Consider the following 19,319-nt stretch of genomic DNA (forward strand, 5'->3'; position numbering starts at 1 on the left):
TGGAGTATGTTGCCACACTAAAATAATTTAAAGTATTGTTTTCAGTTTTCATACAGTATTGTGAACTAGTATTATTAAATGGGATGCGCAAACAGTATAAGCAGTTTCATTACATGCAAGATATTTTATCGGTGTTAACTAGGTTAAAGTGACATTATGCGCATCTAACAGTATATGCTATGTTTATAGGTGTCTATCGCGAGCGTTGTTTTATTTTGGTGTTTTCACTTTTCACTTCATATACACTTATATTTGTTAATGCAGCATCAACGTACTAAAACAATATCCCGGACAGAGAAAAATAATGCATTTGAATATCAACCGTACTTTTGTTTTGACAACAGACGAAAGAAATTATTCGATGTACGATGTGAATCTAAATTTAATTTTAGTGCAGATTCGTTCATACTACACACGAACACTAACTCAGATCCTAATAAACAGACAGTTCCGCTCGGCTTTCGATTCAATTCATGCTCCGTATAAAATACATACTCATTTCATAAGACCCATACAATTCATTTTCGAAGTATTTAGTTCATATACTATAAGAATTGTACACAGCATCGACTTCGGCACAGTTTGCAATTTCATTCATTTGTTGGCGTTGTTGAATGGTCGCTGTGGTGATCTGGATAATATCTTGCGTCGGCTTTGCGGAAGGGAGGCCACTGATTTCATCCACAATGAGGAAGCGTTCTTTAGACCACACTTGAAGTACTTTATTGACAAAAAATGTCAATGTATCATATGAACACAGTTGCGCAGAACTTCAACGCATTTCCCAATATGGTGCGTGTTTAATGTACATGAGGCGATCTCTTCACCAGATGTTACACTATACTATTGGGCCTCCTCCATTATGAACAATTTTGAAACAAGTCTCTTTTCACAAATTGTGAAAATGAACGTTCTTCAAAGCAGAGATACTATAAATGGTAGGTGTGTTTGTTATGATTTTATCAATTGTGTATTGATTCAATACTCAAAGCGATGGACACAGTTTTTAAGAGTTTGCGTGAATAAACAAATAAGCGTCTTACAATCAGGAGTTTATGACACGTATGAAATTCACCATAGCAAAATAATGGTTATAAGGCATGGATTATGTAATAAGACTGTTGTTACAGGTAAGATGGAAGGTTAGAGTCATCTTTCTAAGAAATTATGTGTACACTGTAAATAATGCGTATGATTATACAGTATATATAGATTAGTTTTTCTTTAATAAACATTATATGATATCATGTATTATATTATTACTATACACACTAGACTTTAAAGTCATGTACGTGTATGCACTGTAATACTGAATACCTAAACCGCCATATATAATGTAAACGAAATTATTTATTTCATAGCAATAATGAACACATGTATGACTGTTTTGTTTACATGTATATGCCAAGCCGCAATTGCAACTGGTATATTTATAGTATACGATATACTTTCAGAGACTACCGTGGTTTTATCAAAATCATATATAATAAATGTAAATGTGATCATGGATGATGTTGCTTTCAGAATGTTTACCATGGTTGATAATAAATGTTCTTCTTTTATTTAAAATTTTCCACAAAATGTTGTCATTTTATTGTGTAGTACGGGTAAGGACCGCCTAATTCACGGAGAGCAGCGATCCACTGAACACGCCTTCTTTCGTCATGGAAGATGGATCGGAGCAGTAGCCAAGGTACAACTCATCACCTTTTATTATATAAAATATACAGTTCAAACCATTTGCATTTGTTTATTTATGCTTTTGTCTTAGCCTTCATCAAACAAGATGTGACATCAACGTTATTTTAAAGGGTAACGTCGTTTGGCGGAAAATATATATAGGATCTGGCACGAGGTGTCATATCATACAATATTTTATTAAACGAGTTTAGGAATTGTGTTAACTTAGTAAGCGAGCCTTTGGCGAGTTCATTTTGCGAGGCTTAGAAAATCTGAACCACTCGCCAAGGCTCGTGGTTCAGATTTTCGGGCCGAGCAAAATAAACTTCGCTTTATTCGGCACCGACCTAGTATTCGATTTATCCCATCAATTTTTAAGTCGTAAATTATTTCTTTAAAAAAAGAATAGGAAAATAGAACTACACGGAAAATCACAAAGTAATATTAAGCAAAAATTGTTTTATTGTTTTATTTGTGCCGAGCCTAATATATTACAAAAAGATCAGTAACTAACCTTTTTCCTGTTTATCATACCTCTACGTCCGCGATTTTTTTAGAAATAATGAAAAAACACACTAAAAAACTGCAGCTTTAGCGGAAAAGAATATGACTTATGTCGTTTGACGTGTTAATAATGACGTCATGAGTACGCGCACTTAATATTTGTAAATAATGTTTTTTGCTTTTTGTGTTGCATTTTGTGTTGCAAATATATTACATCTTGGTATCAAATTGTATGTTATGTTGAATCTGATTCAATTTTACTAAAATGATTACTTTATAGTTGATTCCGAGTAATATGACCATCCTCCGCCGCGCGTGACAGCTATATTTCAGCATTGCCGAAATTAAGGAAAATATATTCAACAGTGGTTTATTTCGACAATGCACGTCTGATGATGGGATAAAATAAAATATGGTATGATATGACAAGTGTCAGATCTTTTTTACCACATGCTTTAAAATGAGCAAATAAAATAAATATTTACGCAAACATAATGATAAATCCCGAATGTTGTTTACATTTCGTGACGTCATTTGACGTTGCAACGTTGCAAAATAGCAAGATGCGATTGGTCAATAAACGAAAACTAAGCCAATGAAAACGCTTAAAAATGTTGTATAACACATATGTAATAAAAAAAATATGTAATGGTCATATTACATGGGAAACAGGGTATGGCATGTGATAAAATATATTATGTAACACAAACTATTACACAATACAAATATGAATCAGGGTTGATTCAACAGCCTATTAGTAATGATATAATATACAAATATATATATATATAATCGTCACCTTTTTTCAAAACGAGCACAATGGCATTGCTCGTCTGCTGCAAGGCATCCGAGTGGATACACGCAGACCTGGCGGCGATCAGAATCGTCGGGGAGTTGTTCACCATAAGGCGACAGTAGGCCTGCGAGACATTGATCTGCTTCTCGATGCTGACAAAGAATTGGTAGAGGCCCGAAATGCGGCACGTGAACACGCCGGTCTCGTTGTCGTAATCGTGACCCACGTTCGTAAGTACGAGGGTGAACTTTAAGGTACCGTTTCGATCCCCGGACACAGGGACCCCAGTAGTGGCAAACGCGGACATGTCATCTGAAACACGGTCATGTATTAAAATGAAACATATCAAGGTTCGTAATTTGATGCATTTTGTCATGACATTTAATTATTCTAAACATTCACTATATTTATTGTGACATTATAGTTATGTCTAAATGTTTAGCTTGTATTACGAAGTCTATTAAAATCCATTATTCAAACGCCCCATTGCCTTAGTATGACTTTTTTCTTTAGTCTCACAACTTATCACATATAGGTGTACAAGAACAGTATGAAAAGATACGGCGACATTGCAATTTTAGCGCAGGAAATGCGCTTTATGTTGCACTTGGTCGGCGAGAATATAGAGAACACATGGTTGGTGCCGAGATGGAGAAAGTTCATCCGGTGAGGCTTAGAAAAAGAAAATAGGGCGAGCTTTAGCGAGCACTATTTTTCTTTTTCGGGCCCAACCGGATAAACTGTCTCCATCTCGGCACCAACCATGTATTCTATTTATCCTGCTTCATGCCGTCGACACATTTTATCAAAGACAAATTATAAATTGACATAACAATATAATTATTCTTGTCGAGCCTCCTGCATTACTACCGAATTACTACCGATTGTGTCACGTAAAAAATAGTTCCACTTTAAACTGTTCCTTTTAATACTTTCCTATTGAAAATACAAGAAGAAATAAAAAACGAATCAAGAAAGTGATATTTGTATTGATAAAAAATGAAAAAAAAACAGCAGCAACACAAAAACTAAATTGTATTTAACTTAATGACAACTTTAATCCATTGCTAATAACAATAAAGTTACAACGATATACACATCCATTTTCTGTTCGTCCATCCCTTTGTCGAAATCAATTTTATGTTTTTTTCCATATAAATATCGAAATGCATTTTAAACCACACTATTTGTTGATAGCATTTGTATCGAATGCTAATCACTCTGACCCAAAACCAGATTTACAAAATCGTAATCCTGCCGTAGCGAATTATTGTATTCATATCGAAGTTAACAATTATAAATGACAAACACACAATCCGAAATATGTTTATGATTCGTTCGATGCTTTAAAAATATTTTTCCAAAAAAATACTGTTGAAACAACCATGTCAAAATTGTTGTCCCTAAAATCCTGAGAGAAACTAGATAGTATGTTTCGTCTCAGAAATGACGTCACACTAAATACGTCATAATTTGCGTAATCAAGTAAATGAAAATGATAAATACGGAAAGCTGGTTTTGTAATATATTTTTAAGAAAAAAAAGGATGACATATAATATAACGATATCATTCATGATGCGTCCCAATAAATTTCAAAGGTCAAATATTAGAACATGTTAATCGGCGCGTAGGAATACATACTTACGGTTAGATCGCGGTCACGTGAGGAACTGCTGGAGATCAACTAGTTTATCCGACCCTGCTTTATTAGGTCAATGTTTACAACAGAGACAGTATAAATAAGTATGTATTTTGAAAACTTTTATTCATGAACAAATTCATGAAATGCTGCTCTAAACCACATATGTAACCATTTTAATGTTTTGTAAAAACAAACTTAGGAAAAAAGCCTATTTAGACGAAATTAATCAGGAAAGAGTGAAACGTGTTCTGTGTAAATTTCAATGTACACAACATACCATCTACGTGACATCGAATTCCTCTCAATATGTATTAACATGACTGTATGAGAGAAGCGTTAATTTTGATTTGACAGCATGTTCATATACGGTAGGCTTATATTATAAATGCGGAATACAGCAGTCTATGTGTGATACCTTATTAAAGTGCTCAACGTTTTATAAGACCTCGAGTGCATTCTTAATTTACAATTTTAAGTACTATCGACCATAATACAACGTATTGCATTTTTTAAAAGTCATTTATCAACATAAATGTAGAGTTAAATGTGTCATATTTTAATGGTGTGTATTAGAACAAAGTGTTTTTTATCCACAATGCCTTGTGCACGGTACACTCGGCCCATCGGCCAAATAACACTAGTTTAACACCACAAAAGGTTTAAATCTTTCAGAGATGTAACATCAACCTATACACACCTTCACATTGGCTGGTGAGACACAGATAAGACTCGGTGTTGGGTCCAGGGCACGAGTGCCCCAGCTGACCGCCACAGTCACGTGACCGGGTCTTCAGCCCCATCCCGCACGTGCTGCTGCATGATGACCAGTCGGACCAGTCCCTCCACCGACCCTCTTTATACCATTAATGCGCAAATTGTATGCAGTAAATCTCGATTTGTTTAACACAGTTTATTTTTCATTTTGTGCCATAACCGACCATTTTTCATTAATTTGATATCGTTATAAGTTATTATATACATGGTATGTCTCATAAAAAAATACAAAAGCATGTTGTATGTTTTTTTTCTCACATGCACATTAGTTTTTCTAATTGAAAATATTGTAATATAAAATTACCGTCTTAGTTTACGAATCATTAAACTGTAAAATATGCAACTGAAATGAGTTAATACAAATCAGAAGACATCAGTTTCCTTCATCACATTTTAACTGGATTGGTCAAAATTGCACGACACTGAGCAATTTATGTTATAATGTGATGTAATATTACGTGCGCTTGTCCACATTATATTCATCAACGTCATCACCATCATAAACGCTTATATTATGATCAAAATTATCAACACAATTTCATAATCATCATCACCATCAAAGTTTCAACAAATATAAACAATCACAATCATACAAAATGCATTCGACCTACCGGTGCACCCGTCAATAATCTTCGATTTGTCCGTGGCATAGTTCATAAGGTCCGGAACAGCGCCGTTCAGGTCAAAGGAGGCGAGACAGCCGCGGAATCCCTTCCTCGACTCAATTAGACTAGCAACTTCCGGTCGCGAGAACATTGCCTGTGGCAGACCGCCGATGTACAGCGTCCTACATTGGTAACATTGAAAATGTGAATATTGTTATGTAGGTCTTTAATGCTAACATAAATTTAGGTCACTGTATTCTTGTCCAGCTGTGCTTAAATGCCTACGATTCGAATATAGATTTCATGTGTTGTATCATAATTAAATGCAAATAGAAAAACATATTTAAGTCTGAAGCATTACGCTGACATTTTTTGTCCATTTTCCTGGGTAGAACCAGTACTTTGAGTATGCAGAAAACAGCGATAATTATGTGAATATAATTTATGTGTACATTTTTCACCCACACATGATTACGTTAGCCAAAACGTGAATTTCGCAAAACATGATCGAAAACTCAACTTGTAAAACCCCAACCAAACAAGTAAGGTCGGCACAGTTAATTGAGGTTGAGGCTAATCGAGATAGTGAGAACAAACATTCCTTTGAACGCAGTATGGTACGATTTCAAGCGCTTATTAGAACCGGGCAATGATCTCTCGGCTTATTTAGGACAAATGGGTATAACAGTAAAAAAAAACATTCAGATCAATGTAACATTTAAAAAACAAAATTGTCATTATATGACAATCCGACACGTATTTGTCAAGCATAATACATGTAATTTGTCACAAGAACATTATCACTCTACTTTTTATTTCATTGTGAACATTATGGGCAAACAGAATAAAGCAATGTCGAGAAATTTGGACCAAAGTCTGAATCCACAAAGCTCCTATGAAACAGCCTTTATCTGCCTATGGCTACATTGTTCTTGATCTTATTTTAAACTTTAAATCTTTAAAAAGCAAATAAAAAGTTTTCAAACTAGTAGTATTTTAATATTTTATAGGGAAAACACTTTGTCATCCAATTATATCTTGTGATCTGAAATACAAACTTCAGATTTCCGTCAAGAGCTTTGGGAGTACAATACTTTTTGTCTTTTAAAACAATGCTGATTAAAAGGTAAAGAAGATTTCAGGTTTCAGATCTTTTTATAGTCTGTAATGATAACATGATCACATCTTCGGTCGACTTTCGACCTGATGTCTGAGATATAAGTTGCCCGTTAACATTCGGCGCAGTATGCCGCCACGGCACATTTGCTTCTCTTCCTCACCCATTTAAACCTCGGGGCGGAGAAGAGCAAGCGTGTGAATATTTTTTGGCTCAGAAAACCCAGTGGTCTGAGCTGGATTCAAACCAACACGGTCCCCTTACAATTAACTCACCCAGCAAGACTGAGTGAGCCGCTAGTGGAAACATGCACGTTCTCTCCGTCCACCCGTACAGTGAACTGACCGCGTTCATTGAGCGCCACATGCACCGTGTGCAACATGTTGTCGCTGAGCTGCCCCGTGGGAACCACTGTGAAGTGGTTCCGGCCGTCAATTGTGTACGCAAGGCGGAGGTGTCCGTTGCTCATCTCCACGGCGATCGCGTCACTTCCGCTGTTGTACAATATCAAACCGTTGGATTCGCGGGTCTTGAACTTAAAGATAATTTTCAAAGTCCTTTTGGAGGAAATCGACGGAAGCTGGAAATACGTTTCGCTGCTAGTGACCGTGATTGGTTTGTATGTCAGCAACGGAATTTTATCAAATGGCTCGACAATCCACTGCATATTCGAATTCGTGTTCTGTGATCGCATAAGGTTGAATATCTCCTTATCGTCGTAGATGAAATTCTGCATGTAACCGATATAGTTGTTCGCGCCACGATGCTCGCCCTTGTTTCCTTGGGAACCGAGCATGATCCGGTCGATGTAGAGCTTATAATTCTCGCCTCCCATGACGCCGGTCATTTTGTCCTCGTCGTCAACCCACACCTGAACGTCGTCCGCCCGCCGACGTATGTACAGAGTGTGCCAGATATAGTCGTTCAGATTCTTTCCGGTGAAGAATGTCTGCAATATACGTAGCAAAAACATGTTCCATTACAGCTGTTCAGGTCAACTCCAGTGGAGAATGTCTAAAAATACGCAATAAAACATGTTTTTTTTTCTTTGGGTCCCGCTGCGACTACCTCTATGTGTAGACCGTTTTGTTTATCAAACATAATTTAAGGTTATTAAGTATTCGACACAAGAAAAATTGAAAGACATATCTGAAAGCTAAATTGCGCTAAAACCTTATGACCGCCCGCAACAAAAAAGTGCGACAGTCCCAGTTTTGTTGGAATGTAACTTCTAGTAGACTATATTTAAACAGAAACAAGGTACTATGGCACTGTAGACCCAGAAATATCAGCAATCATAGAATTACTTCGATGTATGGAATCAGTCAGCGGTGACATAACGGTAAATAAACAAACGATAATGCGACAAACAATTTTGATTTTAAGATGAATTAATGCATATGTGTGTAGCGCAAAATCTATTACGCTGTATTCGTGTTAGAAAACTTTATTTGTGTTGTTTTACTGCGAGTTTTATTTTTGTTCAACTTTTTTACGTGACACGCGGGCTCGTCACAATATTTCAGCAAAAGAATGCTGAACGGTCGGTCACTGTTGCTACTAGCAATACAATATCGTACCTCCGCCTGGCGACCGGAAGAGCATGGACTCCATAATATTGTGTAAGCTTTCTAAAGATCTTCCCAAAAGTCGCCAAGGGCTCGTTATACCCGGGAAATGGACACTAAGGCGTTTCATTAAGTCGCATGCTTTTGATACAATCGAGCTTCAATAAATAAGTTTCAACTAAAAGTAAAGAAACTAAAACAAGGTCGTACCTTCACAATCCCGTCCACTTGTATAGTGACCTTGGCCCTGCCGTCGACCAGCTCGGCCTGAATGTAGTCGTCATTGTTGTCAGCTTCCGTCCTGAACACGAGTATATACAAAAGTCTCATAAGAGTACAGGGTAGCTCCTGGCCAAATGCGCGGGTGCGCAGGCAGTCGAAATAGACATATATGGTAAAAGTAAGCTTTTGTTTAAAACCGAACACAGGTTTTCATAATCCTGAATTGAATTTTACTTCTGGATTATGCATTCAATATTACTAGTAACACCTCTTTCACTTAAATAATATTTCAAAACACTGCGAAAACCACACAGAATGTTTGCCACAAGTGTCGCTTGACAAATGTATTTACCAATTAAATTTATTTTATCCCCGATCAGGGTGAACGTTTAATGCATGTACGTTCCGCTCAGGCGTATCAGTGACGTCACTCACCGCTTTTATGGAATTTTTTGTTACAAGGAAGTCTCTACTAAACGAAAATCAAGTCTATGCCGAAAGTGTCGTCTCGGATTAACATGTTCACACTGTACAGGTATATTCGGGATGACACATTACACACTTGCTTTAAGGCCCTTTTTTCCAAAAGTGAGATTAATATATTTATTTCATACACATTTCTCCCCAGGAATACTCACCGGAATAGCAAGGTGTCGCGTAGTGGCGTGTAGAAGCGCACGGAGAGGTCGTTGGTATGGGTCACCTCCCGGTTAACGAAGTTGAACGCGCTCCAGTTACTTCCGTCCCAACCCGCGATCACCGCGTCTGCAATAGGGTCATGAAACGAGTGCGGACAATGGTGTAATGAGGAGAGTTCGAACAATGGGGTTGTTGAAACGAATGCGGTCATTAGCGTAATGAAACGAGTGCAGACGATGAAGTACTGAATTTAGTGCGGACAATGTGGTAATGAAACGAGTTTTGGTACTGAGGTAAATGAAACGAGTGCGGACAATGTGGTAATGAAACGAGTGCGGACAATGGGGTAACGAAACGAGTGCAGACGATGGGGTAACGAAACGAGTGCGGACAATGTGGTAATGAAACGAGTGTGGGTACTGAGGTCAATGAAGCAAGTGCGGACAACGTATTTATGGTAGTAGCCCGGTAATTAAATAAGACAACCTCGATCTGGGAAACTCGGACTAAACGCATTTGCGTAAATTATCTTCCAAAAAAATAATCTACAGTCCCTAAAGGCTAATCAGGGACGACATTTTTCACGTTTATAGAAGTCTCCTCTTAACGAAAATCCACTCAAGGCATAACAAGTCGTCCCAGATTCGTCCCTGAATCTGGGACGACACTTAACGTACATACATTAAGCTCAGTATTCCCAGATCAAGGCTCCAATGGAAAGAGATAGGGCATGTTTTAGGCTTCAAAATTCATAGCACAACGTTAAGAGATTCGAAAACAAATACCACCAGGCTAATCATGCACTTGTTATTATAAAAACAACTTCACTTAGAAGCGGATTTACTTGCGTTGCAGTTCTGTCCGGTGTATGGCGTGTTCGCGCAGTCGCAGACGTATCCGTTCATCTGGTCCCTGCAGAATCCGTAAGCGCAGGGCTGAGATTGACAGGAACGCGACATTGGGCTGCAGCCGAATTCGATCCCCACAAGGCGCTGCGTGTTGATGACCCGATGAAGGTCGATGCCTAAAATTGACAGATTGTTAAACCGATATTAATTTCCTAACTGTTTAATCAGTACAACGTTCTTTTAAATTCAGTATTGACTTGTTCACCAGTCTAAAATAATAACTAATTCACGTGTCTTTCGATTATCTTCAAGTATATTTTAAAAGTAATATGTTAAAATTATTAAAATTGACGAGGATGTGATTCGAACTTAGGCGGGGAGACCCCAATGCATTAACCACTCGGCCACCTCGGCTGATTGGATCCAATGAAATTAAGACGTTAACATGTTTGAGAGTAGTATGTAAATGTAGTATTAAATAAAAAAATAACGCGACGAGGATGAGATTCGAACTCACGCGGGGAGACCCCAATGCATTAGCAGTGCATCGCTTTAACCACTCGGCCACCTCGTCGCATACATTCAACGAAACATAATCACACATTTATACAATAAATCTGATATCTTCTATTCTCCACTTTCCAATAGACCATAATGCCGTTGTAGACTGGTGACTTCCGGTTTCAACGAAATTCGGATATTCCGTTACTGCCGTTGTAAAATAATTGTCAATCCATCGTTTTAGGTAAGAAAATCAATTATCATTTAAAATAATATTGGAAATAATCGTTGGATGTGTTTGATAACTATTTTTAATATGTATAATATTGATTTTGATGTGTTGTTAGCCGTATGAATAACTTTTTTGAATACACAATAATCGATGTTTATGGTGGGTGGGGTAAAGTATATTAATGTTGATTTATTGAATAATAGAACTGTGTGGAGAATTTAACCACTATAACAATACGGCTGTAAAACACATAAATACGTATCTGATGTTTTTTTATTACATTTAACATTCTTGGTTATAATATATTGTATGGTAAACAACAGTTGACATATATCTACTGGAAATAAAATGTAATTATTGTCAATGTGCAGCTTAACATGTTATCTCTATTTACTTAAGGACGCTTGTGTAGTAAAATTATAACACCAAATATTAAAATTCATATGACTAAACTATAATACTTCATTTTTATTTATATAATATATTGTCTATTTTAAGATATCGGATGCCACATGGACCATGGATGTGTGCAAACTACTATTACACCTAAGAAGATTCAACATATCAGACAGACATTCTCTTGCGCACCACAACATAGAACAGGGAATTTACATTTACTTCGAAGAGATGCGTAGCCTAGAAAACATCTATTGCTGGACATAATTTTATATGATGTGATATGCAAGCTTAGAATGACTGCGCCTTTCCTTCAAAAGCTTAGTTCGCGAGGCTGCTCAGCATATTTTGTTTGAGGTACTTGCTCATATTCTCTATTTGTTTGTATACACATGTTCATCTATGTCATAAATTCATAATCATATATTTTTTAACAAATCCTATTTTAATATATATGTGATCATGCAAATTATCTGTGCAACAAGCAAAACCATTTAAAACCAGACATAGTATTCAAGTCATTCAAATTGAAAATGAGTTATTTTGCTCAATTTTTCATCAAATAATTTTTTGGTTGTAACTATGTACATGAACTTTCAATTAATAAAATGATTTACTTGGTTGTCAGTATTAATGTGGTGTGTGTTATGTGTTTTTACTTATTAATATAATTTAAATGTTTTGCCTGCATATAATTAACTATCTATATATTTTTTCTTTTCAGGGAGGAGATGAAAGTATCTGAAAGCAGACTTGATGTGATATCTTGATATAAAATGAACAGTTTACAGAAATAGAAAATGTTAAAGTGACATGTTGCAATGTTCTTTAAACTATTTTTAATGGACCAGCCTTGACAAACTACATAACTGTTCTGTGGAATTTCATGATTGTTCAAGTATTGCAGTGAAAGAAAAAAATCAAAGTAAAGATTGAATAAAAGAAATAAAATTTCATCAAACATTTTGACAATTCAACAAATCGAACAACATTTCATGTTTATTACTTGGTGCAGTGGTAATAAGATCTTGCAGGGCTCCCCCTTTTATGACTGAGGCTGTTGAGTATTTTCATTAAGCATCTTTAAGTATTTTCAGATATTCAGGTTTCATTTGAAATTTATTCATGTATTACCGGTAGTACAATTTAATATGTTTTTTTGGTATAGTAAACCCCAAATTAAAGGCATTTGTATGATAACTTGTTAAGTGTTAATTGATGCTTTTATATGTATGTATAGCAAGATTTGCAAATTCAAAAATTGACAAGTTAAACTTACTTTGTGAATACCGCTGTACTTCTTTATGAAGTTGATACTGAATTACTATTGTATTTAACAGGTGAAATTTGTATGCTTACTATTATGTAATGAAATTATTTATGTAGTGTTTATTTTGATATATTAAAGAAACCCATGTGAGCATGTTATTGGAAACTAAAGAAACTTAAATTAAAAGACCACAAACAAGCATCATTGGGTTTATATTTTATCCTCCGCCATAGGAGGAGGGATATAGAATTAGCGTTGTCAGTCCATCCGTATGTCACAAACTTTTAAATGAGGAAAATTGTACTGCACAAGAACCATAACCCGACACTTTCTTAAATCAGAGTTATTGCCCGTTGTTGTTTGTTTATGATGTAACTTTTCAGGACTCTATCTCAGATACTATAGAAGATTTCTACATGAAACTCCGTGTTTTGTGAGGATTCTACCATACATCAAGGAATTTGCACCCATCCATATACAAAATTTAATTGCGGGTGATACAAATTCAAAAACAATTCTTGTTTGTTATGAAACCACTGTTTTATTAACACGCATAATCAGATTGCATTATTATGTATCTCATCAATGACAGTAATAACAAAGAAGCAAAAAACATAAATACATGTTTACACTTATGTTAATACATACACTATGTTTTGATTATGCAAAAATAAATATTAAATGGTTTGTTTATATTGTTCTTTGAGATAAAAAGCTTTCCATTTACACCAGAGTCCCTGTCTGTCACTGCGGTTGTAATATTTGACTGGCTGCATAACGACACCTTCCGTGATGTTTGATGGTGTTCATTTACCTCTTACAAAGCTTCGAACCTTATAGCCAGTAACAAATCGTTCGACTTATCCTTGTCAAGTCTGAAAACAACAAAAGAATAGCACATTTTAACTGGAGTGCTTTTACTTTTTTGACGTTTATTTATACAAAAATTGTGTACAAATAACAAAGCAAAAATATGATTTATGATATTTAAAACTGTACAATACTGGGTAAGTGAATATGAAGTAAATATTAATTTTTAACATAAAATATGTTTGTTAAAAAAGAAAATAGATAAAACTTCAACAGGTTGGTATATTTATACCTATGTTCAGTCAGGGACATATACAACATAATAATTATGTCCCTGGTTCAGTTCAAAATAAATTATTTTGAACAATGCACACTGAATTCAGTATTCCAACATGTAGTATTTGGTTAATTTTATATATTATCAGTATAGAGTTATACGTTCTAAAATCTTATAATAAGGTGTTCAGATTAATTGCTGGATTTAGTTTAAGTATACACTTGCCTTGGACATTTATAACTTTCAGGCACACACAAAGTCTTGGTTAACAGGACCATCGTGCTATTCGTCCATAACAATTAGGCATATTTGAAGGATGCCGAAATGGAATCTGAAACGAAACATTTGTACATCAATCGTTGTTCTGAGATTTTAAACGAATAATAAAAATGCGTTATTTCACCCCAACCCACTACTGTACCACTAAAAATCAAATTCGTCTAAAAACCCATCGAAAGACAATTACTTATGTGCATATACACCAAATTCAGTATAATTAAGGTAACATATCCTACATTATCTGACAAAAAAGACATTTTGATACATACTGTATTCACCGAAGTTGATTATTTTCGTTATTGCGCAAGAAGAATAAATGTTTTCGTTTAACCGGAAGTCACCAGTTGGTTATGCCGAAATGAATTATGGGTTACTGGAATATAGCGAATTACAGCTCATATTGACTGCGTTGACAAGTCAGCTGTCGATAACATATGGCGAAGGACATACAGTCGATTGGCGTATAGCGGATTTTAGTGAGTAACGGATAGGTTAAACGTTTTTTGAAAAATAATTTTATTTATGTTAAGATTTATAGTTTTCTATGAATTGAATACAAAAAGCCTATCATTCATGTTTTTGTTGACGTGTGTCAATGTTTACAACTGTTTCTTTTTTCGAAAGCAAAACAAGGTCACGTTATGTACGCACCGTTTTTGTGACGACAGGAAAAGTGCAGACGAATGGTTTCTTTAATTTTGCAGATTTTGTTTGGTAAACATAATGTTCATTGATGTAATATTTTAGTATTATGTGTCCTTTACAAAAGTAAGAATGCTCAGAAACCAAATTGATGCGTACCATATAAAATAAGCATGAAAGCTGCAACTCGGGATTTAGTAAATAACGGACATGTGGTGACCCATATTCAGGAATGTGGAGATTGTCTCAAAATAAATATAAACTTAATTGAAGTTGTCCAATACACATGTGGTTAGCGTGTGGCTATGATATTAATTAGTGAATACATCATTTTTAATGAAAAATAATCAAATTATAATGAAAAATTGATTTCTCTGAAAACATATTTTTCACTATCAAATCTATAAAATTATATAACAAGGTATTCAACTCAAAATGACCCGAATAGAGGATGCATCGCTTTGAACAGCCATTACTTCATCAATTGTGCAGCGATTTCCATGAACTTGGTCATATTAAACGCAGAAACGAATTTCCTTTCTGGAAATGTGCATATATTGCAATTATTGTTTACAAATGCTGTGTCAAATTTCAAGAAATAACACGATACACATGTAATCCGATAAAGACCTAAGCGATCCGGTCATGGCTGAATCAGTGTACCATGAAATTCGCGCTGTAAACAAATAATATTTTTTCGGAAATTTAAAACCGCTGGCATGTTTCAATAGGAAAGACATGTGTCTATCTAGATTTAATGGTTTAATTACTGAATGCATGGTGTTTACGTTGAAATGAGACTCGAAGTCCTTAGCTATCCGTTATACACCAATCGACTGTACAGATATTTCACAAGCAACTAGTACAGATCTTATAACTGGACGTTCCGGCAGTTGACTTATAAGTTAAACTATACATTGTTTAACTGTAAGTGTTCGTTTGAAAGTATGCCGTTCGGGAATTACAAGTAACGTGTTTGTACACATGACGATATGTTTTCTTCACGATTATACGATAATGACAAGTTACGAAACTACCGAGTCGCTATGTTGATGAAAATCAACGAACCAGCCGTGTGACGCCTTATCTGACTGCCCATCTTTTTTTTATTCAGGAATTCTTAAACACATACTGGCGGAATGGACGGACAAAGCGGAGAGTATATGCTCATGTTTCTGTAAGCTGCTAATAAGAGCCCATTACAGGCCGACGACTTACCGACACCGTTTATCACGAGCGACTCGAAGCAGCCTTTAAATCCCTCTCGAGAGTATAAGGGCCAAGGGGCCGACTCGAAGTTGTCATACCCGCCAAAGAACGTTTTGAAGAAGTACATTCGCTGGAGCTCTTCTGGTGAAACGGTGTCGACGAACTGACGTCCGTCTAGCGTCAACGTCACGGTTCTACCATTCCGGTCGACACGCATCGTAACCTGCAAATTGGTATTTCGGTAAAATTCGAAAGTAATTGAACAAAAAGAATCGCGACCATCAGCAGCACCATCATCAACATCATCAGCAGCATAATCATCATCATCATCATCATCATCATCATCATCATCATCATCATCATCATCATCATCATCATCAATCATTATCATCAGCATCGTCGTTGTCTTCGTCTTCGTCGTCGTCGTCATCATCATCATCGTCATCATCATCATCATCATCATCATCATCATCATCATCATCATCATCATCATCATCATCATCATCATCATCATCATCATCATTATCACCACCAACATCGTATCATCATCATCATCTTCATCATCATCATCATCATCATCATCATCATCATCATCATCATCATCATCAACAACAACAATAACATCATTATAATCATCATCATCAACATCATCATTATTATCGTCCATTATTATCATTATTATTGTCATCGTCGTTGTCGTCATTTTTCCTCTTTATCTTCATCATTTGCATCATCTTGTGCAGGAAGCAGCAGCTGCAGTATCGATAACGTCGTCGCCTGCATTCTTCTCCTCCTCATCATCATCGCCATCACCATTAGTATCATAATAATATGCTTTAACGGCGACGCACATGTACCGCACGACAGCGCTGAACTTCTGAAACAAAACATATTTTAAAAAATACCGTTAAGAAACTGACCTCGTGCCATTCACCATCATCCACGCGACGGTCCGAGAACATGTTCCGGCTAGTAGCGCTGCCAAAGTCGGTCACAAAGTACAGGATCCCGTCAAACACCTCTATAGCAAAGAACTGAACCGCCGAGCCGTGTCCCATAACGAGAAGACCACGTGGTTCCAGCGTTCGGAACCGGAAGCTCATGGAGCCGCCAGTGCGCATGCCCAAGGGGTCTGTGACGAGCAACATGGAGTTTCCGGACTTGAAAGTGACTGGGGTTGGCTGAAAGCAGTGGTAAGAATTAGACGTGCATTATACTCACGTTTATCCAGTTGCCACTTATTGTAAAACCGACTTTTCGATTGTGTTTTTTTCGAGCGGGAGTTCTCTCGTTTGACAATCTGTGTGTGTAATTCATGTTACATATTGGGAAGTTCACGAGCGACCAGTCTCATATTCTCTGAGCGTAAAAAACGATACAATTCCGAAAGGCTCACACTATTTCGGTTTTTCAATGTTTTTGATGGAATGAAAATTAGTGTTCATCCTTTTTGTGCAAATTTCCACTCGATATTTTCACATATTATAAGAACAATTTAATATTATAAGAACAATTTAAGTAAAGATTTCCCAAAAATCTTTTTTGAATACCGAACCAGATGTCATCTCCCGAAGAAGCGTTTAAAGACCAATCGATATGTCAGCGACTACCGCCACGTTATAAAATTGGGGACATCACTCGTGAGTACGCTAGGTGGCAACCTGGTTCTTGTAAAATCATACCAATAGACTGACCTGTTTTGGGGTCGGGGTGGCAGGAGAGGGCCGCGTGGTGCCCCAACTCCAGTTGCCAGTGTTCCATTGGTTTTTGTCGTAGACGTCGATGTCGCCGGTGGAGTCTCCCACGAACTGCAGGAAACTCACGATCCACTCTTTGTTACTTCTGATCACCTTCTTCGCCTCAACCTTTAAACAAATTAACCCATTACCACATAGATTGCGTGTTCACGCATTTCTAGTTCAATAGAAAGTTGAATTGAATTTAAGACCTCTCTTACTAGATTCAAATTGTTAAGAACTTATCTCCAAACCTTAGATACTGATGAGCAGCAAACAGCATAAAACCTGAACAGACTGTGAGTTACTCGCAGGCTGTTCTGGTTTTATGCTGTTTGCACATTGCCATTTCCACGTTGGCTCCCAGTGGCAGGAGGTAAACAAAATAAGCATCTGATAAAACGGAGTTTAATGGATGTGCGTTAAGTGTCGTCCCAGATTAGCATTTAATCAGGGAAAACACTTTTCGCCTCAAATAAAGTATCTTCTTTGCGCGCATGCATTAAGCCCGGTTTTCTCAGAACGAGGATGAGTCTATTCTAGAACAGTTGTATAATGTTGACAAACATCCGGGCAATTCTTTCACTTTCTTCTTCTTACGCCCCCTAACTCTCGTCCCGTCGCATAAAGCAAAAGCATGCATCTTTGTCTTTATTTCCAGCTAAGGTGGCAAATATCTATGAATACGTCCTCATCAGACCCTTGTAACCGCCTCATAACCAACACGAACAATCATGTCAGAAGTACACTTATCCATATTTGAAAATAAAGAGCATGTACCTCGGTTAATCAAAAATAATAATGAATAAGACTTAATTTTTAGATAGAAATAGAAGTGCAAGGATTTTGAGAGAAGTATGTCCATGAATATGTGTTAGAGGCATTTTTTGAGTTGTTGCCCTTCAATGTATATACTGTAATTATAATGTTTGTTGTAAAATTTGCGAACATCAGTCAAAATTAAAACCATGATTCAATATAGGCGCTGCCTCGATACCTTGACTAGTTTTATTATTTGCATTTTCTGTGAAATATTTCTTCTCTGAACATTGCGCACGTTCTTTCTGTGACAATTAATTATGATTTGTGAAAAAAAGGAAAAATCAAATACTACGGATAAAAAAAAATTCCGGCAAGTACCGAAAATAATCATAATAAAACGATCGAAACATTAATTTCATAAGTACCATTTAGAAGCTCAAATTATTTGCGAGTAAGTCCAATTCAAAATGCTTACATCAACAAGAGCACCGTCGATGTTCGTATCGACCAATCCGGTGTCGACTCGGGCGTTGTTAGTTCCGCCTAAGTATAGAGTAAAACCGGGAGTTAGGAACTGAACGTCGGTGGAGGCCGTCACTTGAGTGGCCAGCTGCTCGTCGATATAGAACATGAGCTGCAAACAGACATTAACGATGATGACGTTGATGGCGGATGGTGTTGATGCTGTTGGCTGCAGTGATGATGTAGCTGCTGCTAATGATGGTAACTATGGTGGTAAAGAGGATGGTGCTCGTGTTGCTGTTGTTGCTAATTTTGATGCTACTATGGGTGATGATGACATTGAGAGG

At 36.6% G+C, this 19,319-nt stretch overlaps 1 protein-coding gene and 1 non-coding gene across 3 annotated transcripts in view; both read right to left on the reverse strand.

Annotated features, from left to right (window-relative positions):
- Positions 1 to 517: 517 nt before the first annotated feature.
- The window catches only part of LOC127848549 (neurexin-1a-like), a 31,493-nt gene continuing 12,691 nt past the window's right edge, over positions 518 to 19,319 (reverse strand). Inside the window, exons 4-15 of one of the 2 annotated variants that reach the window (XM_052381064.1) lie at positions 18,986 to 19,144; positions 17,707 to 17,877; positions 16,933 to 17,193; positions 16,022 to 16,235; positions 10,393 to 10,572; positions 9,548 to 9,674; positions 8,898 to 8,988; positions 7,395 to 8,068; positions 6,009 to 6,184; positions 5,321 to 5,476; positions 2,984 to 3,292; positions 518 to 1,707 (exon numbers count right to left, since the gene is read on the reverse strand). In XM_052381064.1, the coding sequence (XP_052237024.1) occupies positions 1,619 to 1,707; positions 2,984 to 3,292; positions 5,321 to 5,476; positions 6,009 to 6,184; positions 7,395 to 8,068; positions 8,898 to 8,988; positions 9,548 to 9,674; positions 10,393 to 10,572; positions 16,022 to 16,235; positions 16,933 to 17,193; positions 17,707 to 17,877; positions 18,986 to 19,144 (2,607 nt within the window). In that variant the 3' untranslated portion in view covers positions 518 to 1,618. The remainder of the gene's footprint in view (positions 1,708 to 2,983; positions 3,293 to 5,320; positions 5,477 to 6,008; positions 6,185 to 7,394; positions 8,069 to 8,897; positions 8,989 to 9,547; positions 9,675 to 10,392; positions 10,573 to 16,021; positions 16,236 to 16,932; positions 17,194 to 17,706; positions 17,878 to 18,985; positions 19,145 to 19,319) is intronic. The other variant, XM_052381065.1, reaches the window with a different exon arrangement.
- Trnas-gcu (transfer RNA serine (anticodon GCU)) lies at positions 10,889 to 10,970 on the reverse strand. The gene has a single exon. It is a non-coding gene; the product is annotated as a tRNA-Ser (tRNA).

Source organism: Dreissena polymorpha, chromosome 10 (genome assembly GCF_020536995.1).
Source record: "Dreissena polymorpha isolate Duluth1 chromosome 10, UMN_Dpol_1.0, whole genome shotgun sequence".
NCBI lineage: Eukaryota > Metazoa > Mollusca > Bivalvia > Myida > Dreissenidae > Dreissena > Dreissena polymorpha.